Genomic DNA, 18,910 nt, shown 5'->3' with positions numbered 1-18,910 from the left:
TTCGAAAAACTTTAAGAAAAATGTTCATGTATTGTAAATAAAAGATATAGTCGCGACGCTGTTATTCCCAGCGTTACTCCTCCTCTTTGCTTACGTCTTAAGAAGTCAAGGCTCTATAAAGTCTAGGTAGCTAGGTAGGTAGTATCATTCGCCATTTTTGTTCTTTCGTTGCCGAGCTACCAGACGAGGGATCTATTTGCCACACCATTAAACATTATCATGTCGTGGCTCCTATGATAATAAATCAAACACACTGTAATTCAGCAAATAATTGGGCGGCAAATAACGTCCTCGTGTGCTTTCTGCGAACGCCAACGAAAGACCCAAAATGGTGGGCGATTATATATTAAGTATTTATCCAGCCTTAGGAAATGCTTTACATCTTCATCAGCAAATCACAAGACGCACACATTTAAATGTAGCCGGCCTGCAACGTGATTGGCTGCCGGAAATTAGAGCGATGGAACTATAACTGTTATAGAAATATATTATTAGATGTGAATCTTGGTTTCTTTTATAACTTTCGAAACGATACAGGTATCAAAGAGTTAGATAGGTATGAGTAGCTATATGAAACTCTAATTTTTATTTTGTTTGTAACTAGAGACTGGATTTTAAAGGGAAATATATTAATTAAAAAAAAGAAAAAAGAGGAAAACATTGTCAAAAAAAAAGAAAAAAAAAAAAAGGAACATAAAAAAGGGAACATAAAGGAATAAAATAAGGAAAGCATAATCAATTCTATTTTCACTTCACTGCATCAAGAATTGTACAGTACGTCATAACATTCAATATTTCAATATGTTTAAAGGTCAGATTTTCTCTCTTTGAATGTAAAATGCCTTTGAAGGAAAAAGACCACTCAACATTAACGGAAACTTGTGGTGAATGCGTGGTTACGACCATGAACTTCAAATCACTGCACTTTACTAGTTTTTTCAAGATCAGGGTTTTTCGATAAGCTTAGATTGTTGGCCTTTTGCAAGTTTTATTAATCCACTCCCTCTGCCCTGCGTCTGCTACAATAGCTACTGCTTGCTTCATACCTTCAGGTTATAGATCTATCACTTTGTGGTGTTATCCATTGTTTGGGAGTAGGCATAGGATTAAGTGACACATGCAGTTTAAATTTAAGCAAAGATAGCCTGGTACAATCAGAGTGTAATTAAAATCCTGTTTACACACAAGATAAAGACTCTTTCTCAGTATTGTTGTATGCTAGGACAGGTGGAACTTAACTTATTTCACCACATGATTATGCGCAATGCTTAGACATCCTGACCCATCTCAACTGATTCTGAGAAACAACAAACACCTTACAGCAACAAGGACACAAGAGGGTTGCCATCACAAAGTGGAACATGTATACAATATGCACGGCAGGGCATACTGGACGAGTCCAAAACTGGGATGAGTTCGGTACAGAAAACGGGTTTATTCTTTCTTCTCTCAGTCTGCATCAGTATAGACGTTTGTTATGTTTTCTATCATAAAGTAAAGTAAATCACTGAGGTTTTCGTTACTTATTGTCAAAAAAGGGGAATTTAAAACCATGCAATCTTGAGTATTCAAAACAATTATCAATGCTATTATCGATTATTTGATAAAATATAGAAAATTCGATCCTTAAAACAAAGAAAATAAACTGAGCAGAAATGAAACGTTTTACTTTTATTTTTATTCCCTTTCGAACAATAAATTAAATGCAAAAAATTTTTAATATATATGACTTTATTTTAACAATAAATAATAATTATAATTTGTATCTTACAATGCCATTATAAATGAGATGATATTTCTTTCCACTAATAACAATGAAATCTAAAATGTTTTTAAAAAGCAGTAAGGATTTGATTTTAAATAACAATAACAATTAAATTTAAATACTAAACACGTGAGCCACAAAGAAGAGATGGAGAGACAAGAATTTATAAAGCCTTTTGGTCTCACACCTCAAAATATTGAAATGAAAACCACCACTTTTTATTTTTTCTTACTTTATTCATGATGTCAAGCACCTTTACAAACAAATTTATTTCTCTATTTGTTATTAAATCATACATTACAGTGATAAACATACATAGTTACTAATAAACGAACTTTAAATCGTCTTGGTTCTCAAGAAAAATTTCAATTTAGAATACTATGGGTTTACTTTGTAAAAAGGGCAGCATATGCTTTGTACACAAGAACAGCCAAAGCTTTAAATCCGCCTCTGCTTAGAAAGAAGGCATGTACTATTTTGTTTACTTTCTCTTCATCATCTTCTCCTCCTTCTTCTTCGATAGATTTAAGCCTAGTGGACCTGTTTTGGCTTCAGAGACTGCTACATCCAATATCTTCAGTCTGCTACTGTCTTTATTCCTTCAGCACTAGCTTTGGTAATCTTTCGATTTGTATAAAACAGTTAACGACTTGCAGTGACATCCACTTCTTCAAATTGTTTTAAGAAATACATTGAATGATTCTACTGAAGACTTGGCTACAATCTGACAAAATTCAGTGTCTGTACCAGAAACCAGATCTTTAGGTGAAATATAACCCTCCATATTAGGGTTGTATTGTGCTCTGCCTATTAACTGCAAGAACAGATGACGTTGTTTAACGCGAAATATTCGACTTACGAGAATATGTGGAAAAGCAACAATCTGTTGATGTGGCAACTTCATTGTATTGTGCGCATAATCAAAGACTGACACCAGATTCTTGTTATCTGTAAAAAGTAATAAAAAAAAGGCAATCATATATTTCATACTATTAAAAATCTCAGTTTGTCACAGAGACAATTTTGCAATGTTATATGAATATGATAAAAGCTGCGATAGAGGGTGGGTGGGTGGGTGGGTGGTTGGTTGGTGGTGGTGATGATGAAGAAACTTGTTGGATCTATAATATGTTTGAAAACAACAAAAGTTATATCATGTGAAATGATACAGTCTGTGACCGGGAAGTAAAAGATCTTAATTAAAAATTTTATACTTCTCAGGAATTACTAAAATATCCCATACTTGCAGAAAGAAGTTTCCGACGTAGCTCAGACGGAACACGTTCGGGCAAGTTTCTGCAAGTATGGGATATTTTAGTAATTTCTGGAAGTAGATTTTTGTTGTACCTTGTATATCAGCGTTTGTTAAATTATATTATATATTTTTTGTGATTTTTAAATCTCAATTTTAACATATTAACTCATGCAAATACATAATACATATTTGGCCTCCTTTTCAGGAGTGCAGTAGAATGATTGAAATTGGTGTCAATTATAGAGTTTTTTAATTAAGAGATTTTTCCTGAATTTTATTTGTTTATATTTCTTCTAAAATAGGTAATGTTGCTCATTTAACAATTTTCTTGATTATTTCCAAAAGTAGCCGCACTTATGCCCTTTTAAGACTAGAACCCAAACTGAGTAGAAGGGACTACTTAAACATAAGACATTTTTCATGTCAAAATAAATGAGAAATGTACATTATTAGGAATGCAAAATGGGACTTAAACAATTATAAGACTATTTACACTAATGCTTAAAGTTCTAAAAGGAAAGGGCATCAGTATGTGATAAAATAGCTAAAATACAAGTTAGACCTTTTTAATAGGGAAGCATGGAAAGTACACATGTGGTGTTTGTAAAGAATGAAGTATTAAACATTCTTAAGTCCTTTATTCTGTGTGTGTTCGATTCAAAAAGTACTCAGGACATTTGGTAACGCACTATAAATCCAGTCAGGAGTCTTATTTGACTTTAACCATTTTACCAGATTGTATAGAATTGTTTCTGCTTTCAGAATATATAAAAATCTCATTTTCACAAAAATCTGACTAAAGACCTTTTTCCTCCTGGCCACAAAATCATCTTTACAGTTTCTCACACTATAATTCTTTTACATTAATATAATAACACAAGACAGAATTTCAAATCTAAAAATATAAAAATCCATGTCAGATTTTTTTTATTTACTGCTGCTTAAAAATGCAAAGAAATGGAAAATCCTGGTTGATACTACTACATACTTTTTATCGACACACACGCACAAACTCTCTCCCTCCATCTCCTCCCCCACTCTTTCCCGTCCCCCTTCTCTTCTTCCCACTCTCTCTCTCTCTCTTTCTCTCCCCCTGCGTGTGTACTTGATCCCCTCCCACTGGCTATGCTAGTAAGTTGTATACAACAGACACAGAAAGCCATTGTTATGAGCAGTGGCGTGCCACTGCACATCTTAAATGTTGGCATACATTGCAAACCAGTTCTACTTGTGTAGCTACTACTTTACCATGAACACCACTGAAAACCGGAATACAAAATATAAGCAAGTCAACCTGCACGTGCAGAGTAGGTGTGGAGGTAGAAGACGCAGTTTTCAATGTCAGTAAGACTAAGAAATGAGACAGCATTAATGGAATCCAGTGCACTAATCTCTGGACCACTAGCGCAGCGGTCATCAGCACAGTGCACCCTCGGGCTAGCGTGTCTTACCCACGGATAAGAGATGCAACATTTTAAGAGAAGATTAATTAACTTACTTTTCATCCATAACTTTGGTACTTTTAGTAGCAAAGCTCGCATTTCATCTTCATTAAAACCCATCTCCTCTTTCACAGAAAATGTATTCACCTAAAACAAAGTGCACAGTAGAATCTTGTACAGTTGCAATATTAACAATTTTAATATTAAGTCCTTATACATACATACACAAATAAAATTTGAGATTTGAAAATAATCAGTTAAGGAAAGAATCAAGTGATCTTTTAGAACAATGACTCTAGACTTTCAAATGTTGGTAGTGGACTCTTTGCAACTGATTTCAGCTTAAATGGGATATACTTAAACAAATCAATATTTACTGACATTTCGTAGTTCTAAATTTCAAACTGACGCTTCATATTCACGAAAATATTGTGTGAATAAATTATGATGCTTCATATTGACGAAAATACTGAGTGAGCAAATTATCTCCTTGCTGAAAAACAGGGAAAATCTACGCAGAGAAAAGAAAAAAAAACTTATAAAACAGTCTCAATAGGAAACTAATATCACGGAAGAGCAAGAATAAGCCCAATCTCAAGAGGCACTACCAGAGCACTTTGTCTTTAGAAAAAAGTTAATCAGCACTGTCACGGAGATCCCAATCGAATCTTGGGAAAAATAATTTTCCTTTCTCCTCAACAGAGGTAATCTAAGCACTACAAGAGTCGTATAACACAGAACTGATAAGCATAGCGTAAGTAAGAGCAGCCATTCTGAACGCAAAAGACAAGAAAGCAACTAACTGGACCAGATGAAATTTGTAATTAAAATCTCAAAAACACTGAAGATCAATTGACTCCCTTCTGTACCAAATTATTCAACACATGCAATCGATTTTAATGTGTATAATATACAGGGTGATCCGTTTGGATATGGATAAAATAAAAACACTGTAAAACATTTACTACTGAACTTTATTTGTTGAAACTTTGTGCATACAATACTGAAAGATGGGAGATTCCTCAGAGCTTAACATGACCCCCATTGGGCACCCTGCACAACTCATAACAGTGAAGCAATTCAGCCCATGTCTGTTGTAACATAACAGGGGTGTGTATGATTTGAGGCTTTCTCGGCATTGGTTCGCTAATATGTTTTCGCAGGATATCAGCCGAGGAATGATAATTCCCGGCCCCGGATTGGCCGATCCACCAACCAATCCCGTATCACCTGAGACAGCCTAACATCTCTATGACTTTCTGTCCAGACATAACTTCCCTGAAGATGGCTGCAGAGATAGCAGCTGAAAGCTTGGAACATTCCAAAATTTTAACTCTGCTGATATCCCACGAAAACATATTAGCGATAACAGAGGTGATTTGTTGAAAAGCATGAGTAATTTTTACTCTCAGATCATCAATGTTCCTTGGTTTCTGTGAATAGACAATGTCTTTAACAAAACCTTACACGAAGAAATCGGGAAGGGTTAGATCTGTGGAGTTTGGGGACCAAGCCAAAAGACAGCTGCTTCTCATACTGGGTTTCACCTGTGACTTCTTGCATGTTTTTTTTTTTTAACACAGAACTTTTTTCTGCAAATGCTCGATACCACAACACTAAGAAATCATATTTAGGTACATTACGCACACCATACGTCGAAATTTTCTTTGAACTCTTAACACTCAAATTTAGCATACCAAAGAACACACTGTGCCCGCTGTTGATTTGTAGTAGCCATTTTAATCATCTACGATTTTCATTTGTCCTTTCACATTATGCATTGTTGACTGTCATATATGGAAACATCCATCTTTTAATCATAATATAACCAGCAAGAAATTTTTCCTACGATCATAATAGCTTTATAATAATAAATTAATATTATCCATACCCAAATGGATCAGACTGCATTAATTTTTGTGGTTTTAGTTATAGTATGCATGTATTGCAATGTGTTGTTCCTATCTTAATTCTATTTATTTTTATTGTGTATTTATATTTCTCATGTAAATTTATGTAAAAAAAATTCACCATTCATTTACTATTCCATTTTGCGAGGTGTCCCAATTTTGGGACTTGAAAATCTGGCCACCTTACCTTAATATGAGTCATGTCATATGTAATAAGCTTCGGAGACTTCTTTGCAACCTCTCGAACTTGATCTCCACTCAATTTGAAAGTCACCTGAAAGTGTCCTAACCGTTCATCAATTTCCTCAGTGCTGTCAAAAGAAAAAGAAATAAATAACATGTTCTAGCATCACCAAATATTATCCGCAGCAAATCTTCTGCATATGGCGAGAACCAATAACAGATTGCTGAGGCATTGTAATAATGCTGTCTTGCACGAGAGGAAGAAAAATCAGTTCCCTGTTGCGTTGTAAGATGGCATCTCTAATTATGTAATGAGTCATGCAGTTCATAAGATATCATATTAGTCTGCTAATGAGATAATATAAAATAAACATACCTGACCATAGATGAAGAAGGAGTGGAATGGAGAAAAATTCTCTCCGGCACCGGGATTTGAACCTGGGTTTTCAGCTCTACGTGCTGACATTCTATCCACTAAGCTACGCTGGATTCCCATTCCGATGCCAGACAGAATCCTCTCAGTTTAAGTTCCACCTCTTAGGTTCCCTCTAGTGGCCAACTTCGGTATATTGTAATACCGTATTTGCTCGCGTAATTTGCGCACTTTTTAATTAACTTTGGCCACTGAAAAATTGGGGTGCGTAAAATATGCGGATTTTTCAAATAAGAGGTCCTGTTCTGAGTTATCTCAATTAGTATATGTATAGGTAAGTTCAGTATGGTAATTAAGAATACAGTAATTTTGTCATCTTTTATAATTTTATAGCATAACACTGTAGATAATCCTAAATTATACAAAGTTGCTGGTGAATGACCTACGATGGACTGTAGGGAAGGAAAATCCCTACTACACTGAAAAAAATACGTACGTAAAATGTGTGCGCAAAATACACGGAGCAAAAATAAAGTTCAAAATAATCCCTTAAAAAGTAGGGTGCGCAAAATACGCGGGGGCGCAAATTACGCGAGCAAATACGGTATATGATATGCGAAAAATAATCACTTAACGTGATTTAAGACGGCACTTATTCCATCAGATCCCCGCCGCTTAATCACTTGTAATGAGTGCACCTCTGCACACTGTGTGTACATTGTACCACTGTCACACATCTGTGATGCAGTGCATAAGGGTTGGCCACTAGAGGGAACCTAAGAGATGGAACTTAAACTGAGAGGATTCAATCTGGCATCAGGATGGAAATCCGGTGTGGCTTAGTGGATAGAGTATTAGCACGTAGAGCTGAAAACCCGGGTTCAAATCCCAGTGCCAGAGAGAATTTTTCTCCGTTCCACTCTTTCTTCATCATATGATGACGCAGAATTTCTGCACGGAAATATCATATGTACTTCGGTACATCGTACTATACCTGACCATGATTACTATAGAGGAATGGATAGGGGCTCTTCGTCACTCTTATCAGTCTCGTTGGTGTCGTCATTGTCACTGACAACTCTGCTTTCATCCTCTGTGTCACTGTCTTTTTAAATTTATTACAATTGGTCCTAAAATATCGTCCTATCCTATTCTTTTACGGAATCATCTTCTTGTAATTGTTCTGCGTGTTTTATGCAGGCAGCCCATTGTTCTTGTGTTACATTGTCAAGTTCGTGAACAAGTCATTCAACGTCAACGATTTTTAATGTATTGTTTCTCCTAGCAACTTGACAATCTACTTGAGACCAGACAAGCTCAATGGCGATGTACTGACAATGATTTAGTGATAATCGTATTATTTGGTGACCTGTTTCATTAGCAAGTTGGTCCAGCTCACACATTCTTTGCTGACTTTTGAATGGCAATACACATTGTAACAATCCAGATTTAATTTCTGTTTGTGAAAAATGAAATCCTTCTCGTTGTAACCATTCTTGAATTTATGTTCAAAATTTATGTAACAATTACTGAATGATAACTTGCGTTATCTATCTTTCAAATAATTAATGAATCAGTTCAAAAATCAGTCTTTGAATGTCATTTCATCATGATAACCTGACGTCAATTTAGATCGAAATACTCACTTGCTTTCTGGTAAAAATAAAATCCCGTTTTTTTTTCAGACCCTAGATGGCACACAGTAAATCGGTTCCCTTTCCCTGCAGGTATCTTTAATCCACCATTTCTTGAAGCGAGGGTGTAAATACTGAGTAAGCTGAAAAAATCTGCTTACCTAGTACGAGGCGCATCCAGAAAGTAAGTTTCCCGATTTTTTTCCCATTGAAAGTAAACGTAATTAGCCGTGTAAATTGCGCATACATAATAGATCTATAACGTATCAATCATATGCCAGCCGGACAGGTCCTGCCTGGTGTCAGTAGCGTGGCAGCAGTGGTCCGAAATGGAAGCACTTATTCCTTCTCCCACCGCCTGCGAGGTTCGGTCGGCGATGAAGTTCTTTAATGCACAAAGCATTGTGCCAATTGAAATTCATCGGCAGCTCTGTCAGGTCTATGGGCCGAACATCATGAGTAAGCAGATGGTGCGTCGCTGGTGTAAGCAGTTTTCCGAAGGTCGTCAAAGTGTCCATGATGAAGAGCGCAGTGGGCGACAGTCCCTCATCAATGATGATCGTGTTGAGTTGGTGCGGCAGTGCATCATGGAGAAACGTCGCTTCACGATTACGGAGCTGAGCAGCCATTTTCCGCAGATATCGCGATCCTTGTTGCATGAGATTGTCACTAAGCACCTGCTGTTCAAAAAAGTGTGTGCCAGGTGGGTGCCGAAAAACCTGACACCCGAACACAAAATGCAACGTTTAGGAGCAGCACTGACATTTCTGCAATGGTATCATGATGACGGCGACGAGTTCCTCGACAGAATTGTAACGGGCGATGAGACTTGGATTTCGCACTTCACCCCGGAAACCAAGCAGCAGTCAATGCATTGGCGGCATAGTGGATCTCCGGTCAGGACGAAATTCAAACAGACGCTGTCGGTACGGAAAGTGATGTGCACGGTGTTCTGGGACAGGAAGGGCATTCTGCTCATTGACTTCCTTCCAAGAGGTGAAACAGTGAATGCTGGCTGTTACTGTGAAACACTGCGAAAATTGCGACGTGCCATTCAAAACAAGAGGCATGGAATGCTTACTGCAGGTGTTGTGCTCCTCCATGACAATGCTCGTCCACATACCGCTCGGCGCACAGCAGCTGTTTTGACGGAATTTGGCTGGGAGTTGTTTGATCATCCACCCTACAGTCCTGACCTTGCTCCCAGCGATTTTCACGTTTTCTTGCACCTCAAGAAATTCCTGTCCTCCAGTGAGCGTTTTCGCAACGACGAAGAGCTGAAGACGTCTGTCACACGCTGGTTCCATTCACAGACTGCAGAGTTCTACGACAGAGGGATACAAAAGTTGATCCCATGATACGACAAGTGTCTCAATTCTGATGGTGGCTATGTTGAAAAATAGCTGAAACATTGCTGTACCTGTTGCCAATAAATGTTTTCCTGAAAGCGTGTGTTATTTTTTTTTAAATAGGGAAACTTACTTTCTGGATGCACCTCGTATCTTTTTATATGCAGATGTTTATTGACTTTTCTATCAAAATTTTTTGTGACACAGACCCCACATGAAAATGATGACCACTCATTTTCACCTCCAAACAGAATATAGGTATAACAATATAACTTATTTGTCTTGGAGAACCCTGTTAACCAAGAATATTTCTTATACCATGAAGATTGAAAATTTCTATTTTATCTTCCTTCATCTGCTATTTTAATTTTTAAATGTGGTGTCGATCTCCTATCTTTGTAAGCACATTTTGTTTCATACATTCAACTTCAAAACAGTTTTTTTTAATTCTACAAATGATCTCAATGTTCTCTCAGTATGAGTCATTTTGCACAAAATTAACATGTAACATACACATGCATGCACTGTTGATTAAACAAAACTCAACAACACAGCACTTTCAGAGAACACCAATATAACGCGATGTAACATTGTGACGGAAGGCTAGCCTCAACCCGTATGGAGATGTAGCGAATTGATACACCCTCCCTAGTCCCAGTGTGTACATATATAGTCATCAGAGCATTGAATAAAATAGTAAGATAGATATCCTCTCTTACCAATACTTTTGATTCAAAACTCTTCTGTGTTATCAGTAATTCATAAATGGATCAAAAACAAAACATTAACAAGCATTTTTCAAATAAACAGATGCTGATAACTAGAGACCGAAGTTTAGGCATTATGAATGATTAAAATAGGCAGGCAAAAAGGCATCATAAATAGCTAAAATAGGCAGGCAAAAAGACGTTATAAATAGCTAAAATACGCAATAAAAGGCAATTACAAAAACCTTGCACTAAACCCACAACCTTGCACTTTCCACAAAGGGATTTCGGCAGCAAGAAAAGCTTTACATAAGTCGAATGCAAATTGAGATTATCGACTTGATGTTGCAATTACTGTTGGAAGCAAAGAAATCTTCTTCCCAGTAGCCTTGGAAAGTGCAGTTTTGTGTTTGGTTGTACTGATCTGTTGCGATATGAAATATTTTTTTTCGTAGTTCACTGACTGCTCACATATTTTGCATGTAAGTACTTTACTGTCAGTACAAAATACAGTAGCGTGCAAATTAATCCGAACAACGTATTACTTATGCAAAAACACTCAAACGGGATAAAAAAAAGGATCTAAGACATACCTCAGTAATCTATGTGGCCTCCCTTGTTCCTAATAACAGCTCTGAGACAATTTGGCATGGATTCCACTAATTTTCCACAAATATTCATTTCTTCATCGCGAAACCATACACCAATGAGGGCAGAAATCATCTTCTCCTTTGTAGAACAATCCATTTTTTGCATTCTTCTTTTGCAAATTGACCACAAGTTCTCAATGGGGTTGATGTCGGGTGAGTTGCCTGGCCAGGGGAGTACCTGAATATTCTTCTTGTTGAAGAATTCTGTAGTTTTTAGAGACGTATGGCATGGTGCCAGGTCTTTTTGGAACACACCTCTGCCATCTGGAAATGATTTTTGCAGCTGGGGTACGATTCTGGTTTCCAATAAGTGAATATATTTGTCAGAATTCATCATTCCCTTGATAGGTATTAATGCTCCAGGCCCTTCATGTGTAAAACAACCCCAAAACATTACTTTAGGGGGGTATTTGGGTGCTTGTTGGAGATGAGCTGCTGTTACTTTTTCGGATCCTTTCCGTACGTAAGAAACACGGTAGCCGTGGACCTCGAAATGAGACTCATCGAAAAAAGTACATTCTTCCAGTCATTCACTGTCCAGTGTTGATGTAATTTTGCCCACATTAAGAGTTTTTTGCACATAACTGGGGTTAGCAGTTGCTTCTTAATAGGCTTAAGAGCCCTTCGTCCGGTTTCCAAAAGCCTACACCGCACTGTTGTAACGTGAATATTCACCCCAGTGGTAGCCATTAACTCGCAGGTTAAGTCGACAGCAGTTAGTCTAGGATTTAATTTACTTTTCCTGACAATTAAACGATCATCTGCAGGTGGTCTTCCTTTTCCGGCCACAGTTTCCTTTTTTTTTCTGGGGTGTGATGGATCCAGTCTCCCTGTATCATTTTATGATCGAATTAACAGTAGCCAAACCGATGTGACATTCTGCAGCAATTTGCCTCTGTGTCATAGAAGAATGCCCTGCTAATGATATAATTTTAGACTGTTTTCGTGGAGTTGTATCCATTTGTGAAGATGACAGAATGTACACAGGATTGCAGAATTAAGTCTTCAACACAACTGAAATGCTTATAAGTACAAAACGACAGGCAAAATGTCACATATTATAAAAAAATAATGACAGACCTTCAACAATGGAATTACACGTACTACAGATGTCAATTAAAGCGGTATGAGCAGCTGTGAGGCCAACAGTGACAGAAAATGTAAAAATATGTCGTGTTCGGATTAATTTGCATGCTACTGTACGTCGGAAAAGTATTAATGTAACTCTTCAAGTTACTGCATAAAGGAACACTGAATTCCGGCATCTTGCTGCTAGCTACAACAACATCGCAATGAAAACTGAAAGAAAAACCGTTAAAAATAACGTTAGACCTGCAATCATTGTTGTCTTGTCAAATAAACACAAGCAATAATTAAAATGCTTACTGTTATACATTATTGCATGGCAGCACTCACTGTTGCAAAGAGAATATGAACTGACTGAAAAACAATAATATACATTCAGTGAAGTCACTTTCATTGTAGCGGTTATAGAAATAAATTAAAATATACCTGTAGGCAATTATTAATAATAAATTAATAAGTAATAGATAAATAATCAAAAAAGGCAAAAAAAAGCATTTATTTTGTAAATTAGGCATTTATATTAAAAAAGGCAGAAAAGGGCAACATAAAACTGTGACGTTTCAATCACAAAGGTATAATTCGTACAGATTTACTTTCAAAATGAAGATAGATTTAACACATTTAAAAAGGCATTCTGCCAAAGTTCCGGTCTCTGCTGATAATCAAGATGTCATTTGATGGAATTGGTGATGGTGAGATAATGTTTGGTGGGATGAGACCGAGGATTCACTGTGGATTGTATGACAGTTGTCTTGCGGTTGGAAAGGATCCCAGAGGAGGGCCCAACCAGGTGATCAGCCCAGGCATGAGTCGGGTCCATGCCAGGATGTGGCACCAGATTGATTGGCAGGCTCGCTACTACCTGAGCTATGCCGGTGGCTTTCTATATTGTGTTTTATACTTTATATCGTACCTTTATTCTTATCCTTGTATTGTTTCTGATTCATTTGATATGTATTGTAATATGTCTTATTATTTTATTTGCATTGAATAGGTATTGTAACTGAACTGCATCTGAGCACGAGCTTTTGCTCCTTTGTGTGTTATGAGTATATACGTCATCTGTATAATCAGAAGGAACTAAATTAATACATATTATCATACGGTCTTACTAATAAAAACTCTATATACAGACATTTAACTGTCTTATACTTATACAATGAGTAGCTCATTTATAAGTCGTGTGTAAATTCCTTACTAATAATCACTACATACGTCGTGTATAACAGTATAACTGTTACACAGCTACGTCATAGTTTCGTCATTACTTCGTTACAAAAGGTAATAGAATATCTGAGATTCTCTACTGGATCCGGTAGAGCGCTCTAGTGTGGCGTGTTAAATATCGATAGTACAACTGGCTCTAATCGATTACCACACTACATTTTGGTCAAAGAGTACAAGCTACAGCAATATTATTCTAATAATTCTATGATCTTTGGTTTGTTCTTCTGTGGTTACAAGGTAAACTTCATCATAAAATGACAGTCGATATGAACAGCTGTTAAAGGGGCGGCCATTTTTTCCCTATATACAACGCTTAAACAAGGGGTTTCGTGTATATAACTACTGCAAAGCAATTCCCATTGTATAGTTACAGCCTGTTTATACGTCCATAGCTTATTCACAGTTTATTAGTAACGTTTTCTGTCTCAACTCTGCCTAAGTCTCGTATAAAAACTATACACGGTTTATTAGTAAGACTGATAGAGTAAAATATGAATAAGTTATTCTTTGGGATCTACTGTTCAGCAGAAAATTTTATCGCAAGTTCAATGGTCTTGAAATGTCTAAGGGTCACAACTGGTGTAATAAATTTAGACATTCAAGGGGATACAAAAAATTAAAAGGATGACGTATACAGGCTTTTAAGCCTTCCAACATTAAAAATCGAATATAAACTAAGTAACTGAAACATCTCCAGGGATATAAAATGTACCTGTGTGACAGCCAGAATGGATTTCTCTTTATTATATGTGCTATCACTTCATTTGAAAATTTCTTATATTGAAGATAATTTACACGAACTTGGAGATTATCTAAATCTTCTTTAAATATCATTGGATTCTTCGTTAAAAAGGCTCCAAGCTCGTCTGATGGAACACCAAAATCATGTAACAACCTGAAAGAGTAACAAAAGGAGCTTCAGAAAACGGCATATTACTGAACTAGCACGGTTGGCATGTTTAAAATAAAAAGTTCTAAGCAAAGTGTTCAAAATTGTTTAAAACAAATATGTTGATTAAAACAAGTTTTAAACAAAACATTTAAAACTACACATTTAAATCAGGTTTCTTTTTAAAATATTTCACACAAGTTATTTCTGAGTTATTCCAGTAATTTCAATTGCGTTGCGAAGTGATGTAGCCATTATTCAACTTTCACAGGTGGCATTAGCTGGTTATTTAGAACTTAAGGCCAGATGCATCAACATTCCAGCCCAACTAATGTTATGTTGATATCCGGCAACTTAAAATCAGTCTAGTACAGTATAATCGTATAAAATATCGCTTGTATATAGGGCAATAAAGCCATTAACTCTTTTGCTTGTCAATATTTCTCACACACAGTGGGTTTAGAGGAAAGTGCTGATTGGACATTGGTGAAGACGATTCTGTTGCAGTTCTTCTTGAAGACTGCACAATGGACAAAGTGGTGAAGAAAAACTTTCAATTTTGTTCGTTTTGACAAAATTAATCATGCCCTGTGAGTAATAGAAAGGATACAACTGTACATTTTCTTGGATACTCAGGAATTATATTTTGTTGTACATTGAGACTCTATCATCTTTTATTATTTGAAATTTCGTGGAAATCATATGTTAAGGTCACCTATGTGCGTTGGCACGTTTAACCAAAGATCCCGGGTTCGATGCCCAGCCCCGGAACAATTTTTCCTTCGAAATTATTCAAATCAACTTTACAGGGAGTTATACCTGAAAGCTTGATTTGAATAATACACGTCACTGTTCGTTAACAGAAAACCACAATTTAAGTCACACAGAGTTAGTGTGCACTCAATGTTGGTTGCTTGATGGTTGTCAGCCCACTTTGAGGTCTATAGAGGGAAAAATTGGATCGGTGTCAGGTAGGGTTCCCAGGTAGCTCAGTTGGTAGAGCGTTGGTACATTTAACCAAAGGTCCCGGGTTCGATGCCCGGCCCCGGAACAATTTTTCCCTCGAAATTATTCAGGGATGACATTTGGTTTCAACAAGACGGAACTATAGTCAATATTGCCAGATACAAACTGCTGGTTTTGAGAACTTTTTCCCTGCATACTTAATTTCTTTGTTTAGTGATATCAACTGGCCAGCTCAATCCCCAGACTTTACAGCTTTTTTTTTCATATCTCAAAGAAAGGTGGCTTCAAACCAGACCACACTGTATCCAGGATCTGAAGAACAAGATATAGGCACAAGTCCCAATTGCAACATGTCATGAACTATTCCCCCGTAAGATTACAACAAACCATAAGACATTGAGGGGATCACTTGAAATGTGTCATTTTCAGAAAACAATAACATATCAATAAATTCCATGGTAGACTATTTTTCCAGAAAAGCTACACCAAAGAAGGTACAATTTTCTTCTGCTTCACAAGTTTCTGCGAGCTGTAATATAATGATAAGCACATGGTTTTACTTTGCAGCCACAAATACTTTAAACATAAAAAGCGTATGAGACTTACTTGTATATTCTTATGCAGTGTTATATCTCCTCGTTACTAATTAATTAAGTTAGCCCTACCAACGTAATAAGCAAGAAATGGTCAGTTTCCCTAATATTGCAACCTGTATCTCCTCAAATGTAGCAGGGGAGGAAAGCTACAACAGTGCTTCAGAAACATCTCATAGAAACCAGTAAAGCAAAAGTGTGGTAGGAAAAGTGACACCAGCAACAGCAATGAAGGTTCAGCGAAATTTAAAACTAAAGTCTACCTGTCGTTTACCTTATATGCTCTTTCATATCCCTGTCGAATTCCAACCTTAATATAAATTCAGGTACGTTTTTCTTTCCTTCGAGTTTATGTAAATCAACCCCAAGTTTGACAAGTTGTTGAAGTGTTGGTGACTTATTAACATAGGCCGCAAAATTAAAAGATGGTTTATAATACGGTGCGATTGTTGATATATCTTCACTACAAGGTTCGATTACTGAATAATCACTCTGCTGAAGTCGTTCTTTTGTAATATCACTATTAACTTGAACAGCAAACACTTCGTCTTCATTTTGCGATGACGACTCTTTTGATATGGAATCTGAAGTGTTATGACTTACTACGTTTAATTTATCATGTATTGTTTGTAGTTGTCTGTAAGAAAATATTCTATAAATTTCTACACGACGGTTCTGCATTCCTATTTTTGTAACTGAAGTTCTTAAAAATGTCTGTATACATGACATAAATGCACGCATTTTCGAAAAATTATCGCACGTACAAAAACAAACACACAATTCATACACTCCACCACTGCCACAAGCTGAGAGCCAGTGTTGCCAATCCGCTTCTCATAATCGCCTAAGAAACAGTGCTTAAATTGCTATATTGTCAATGTAACATATGATTTTACCGCTGTGAGTGTTAAAAACGACCGCAAAATTCTTATGAACAATACAATTTTTTTCCACTGAACAAACACTGAAAAACTCCACATCGGAGAACCGCAGAGTTGGCAACACTGCTAAGAGCTGCACAGCACTGCAGTGTCCCCAATGCTGAGGGAGGAATTACCTACTTGTCACATGAAATACCCATATTTGCACCAACGCGTGACCTTGTATGGCATGTAAATTATTATGCAAGGAATTTAACATATCCATAAAAATCAACAAATAATATATCACTCACTATGTTGATATGTTAACAACAGTAGGCCTACACGAATGGCACTGCGGAGTAAGTACGAAACGGTGGCGCTGCAAACATTTTCGATCTAAGACTAAATAATCTCACATAATGTGTAATACAAATGTATTGTCCCGCTCCGTGTTCGTGATGCACTTGGGGAGCTACGATAGGTAGTGAAATAGGTTACGAAAGCCAACGGCAGGATACCTCCATTCTTGTTGTCTTGTTGGATTAACGTCCACCTCTGCTTCGATATATGGGCTTGAGTCCAGCAGTCGACTATAGTCTTAAAGGGCTGTAGCATGTATTAAGCATGTATTAAACTTACTCTCCCTCTTTATTAAAAAAAATGGTTTAAAACTCCATCTCAACTTTATCATTTTCTGATTTTCAACAATTAAAAGATCGCTCTACTCAAAATATCAAGATATAGGCCTATCATATCATTTCCACGAAATTTCAAATAATGAAAGATGAGAGTCTCAATGTACAACAAAATATAATTCCAGAGTATCCAAGGAAAAGTGTTGTTACATTCTTTCCATTACTCATAGGGCATACGTGTTTGTCAAAACACTTGAACAAAAATTAAATTATTTCTTCGCCACTTTGCCCATTGTACAGTCTTCAGGAAAAAATGGATGAGAAACATCTTTAGCGATGTCCAGCCTTTTCCTCTAAACCCACTGTGTGTGAGAAATATTGGAGAGCAAGAGAGTTAATAGCTTTATTGCCAAGAACTCAGCATTAGTTAACAGCAGTGGCGTATACTGGTTAAAGGGTTTGGGCTACCGCTGACCCTATTATTACACAAAATATGTCTAACAATTACTTTAATTTTAATTACTATGGTAAAACTAATAATACAAAATTATTACATTATGTTATATTATAAACTTTTTCTTTTGTAATTTCCTTGGGCTACCGCCGGTAGCCCCGGTAGCCCGCAAAATACGCCCCTGGTTAACAGCAGCAACAGCTACTGCTACTACTTTCGAATTCGAAGTTACTTGTTAAAATGTTTAAAAATACACATTTGTCTCACACTATGAATTTACTTTTCTTAGCAGTCTTACCACAAACTTCACTCACATTTTGGGAATTTTGTTATTTCAGTGACATTCATATAGTTTATGTTTAATCAGATAAAAGTGTTAGTTTAATAACATTTCTTTGTTGGAAAGTTGGGAATAATGAAAATGAAACAGAATTAATTACCATGGGAAAATATTTATTCTGTATTATATGATTATTCTTGTAACATGACCCTTTTTGAAAATTATTATACAAAGAATAGGAGAATATATGTGATAAATAGAGTTTACAATTTGTACCCTCCCCTATTTAAAAAAAAAATGTACAAATGGTGGTTTAGAATTAACAAAGAAGAAATTAAAATTTCGGTAGATATATATCCTGGAGATTATGTATCAATATGAAATTTATGGAAAAAACTTACACAGACTTTTGAAACAGTTCCACGTGCTTCAAACAATGATCCAAACACCTCCCAGCGATTTTCAGGTACCGTTATATGATATTTTTTTCCAGGTATTTGAAGCAAGGTTCATAATCCCTCTAGCTTTTACAATATATTTCTTTGCTATGAATATCACTGTCTTCAAAATGTATTGTTGGGTCAATAACAAAATCAATGTTCTTCCTGCCTATTGTGATGCTGTTTAGTCTAGTCTAGGTTTGAAACTC

The 18,910-nt window shown here is 36.4% G+C and overlaps 1 protein-coding gene across 1 annotated transcript; it reads right to left on the bottom strand.

Moving 5' to 3' along the window:
• Window positions 1-1,733: 1,733 nt before the first annotated feature.
• On the bottom strand, window positions 1,734-16,938 carry mTerf3 (mitochondrial transcription termination factor 3). Its single transcript, XM_069842063.1, has 5 exons — window positions 16,304-16,938; window positions 14,294-14,476; window positions 6,560-6,683; window positions 4,519-4,609; window positions 1,734-2,713 (listed from the first exon to the last, which is right to left on the bottom strand). Exons 1-5 carry the CDS (start codon window positions 16,768-16,770, stop codon window positions 2,436-2,438), a joined length of 1,143 nt encoding a protein of 380 aa, XP_069698164.1. The 5' UTR covers window positions 16,771-16,938; the 3' UTR covers window positions 1,734-2,435.
• Window positions 16,939-18,910: the final 1,972 nt, after the last annotated feature.

Source organism: Periplaneta americana, chromosome 12 (assembly GCF_040183065.1).
Source record: "Periplaneta americana isolate PAMFEO1 chromosome 12, P.americana_PAMFEO1_priV1, whole genome shotgun sequence".
In the NCBI taxonomy this organism is placed as follows: Eukaryota; Metazoa; Arthropoda; class Insecta; order Blattodea; family Blattidae; genus Periplaneta; species Periplaneta americana.
Note: the sequence above shows the minus strand (reverse complement) of the source record. Positions and strands in the feature narration are given on the sequence as shown.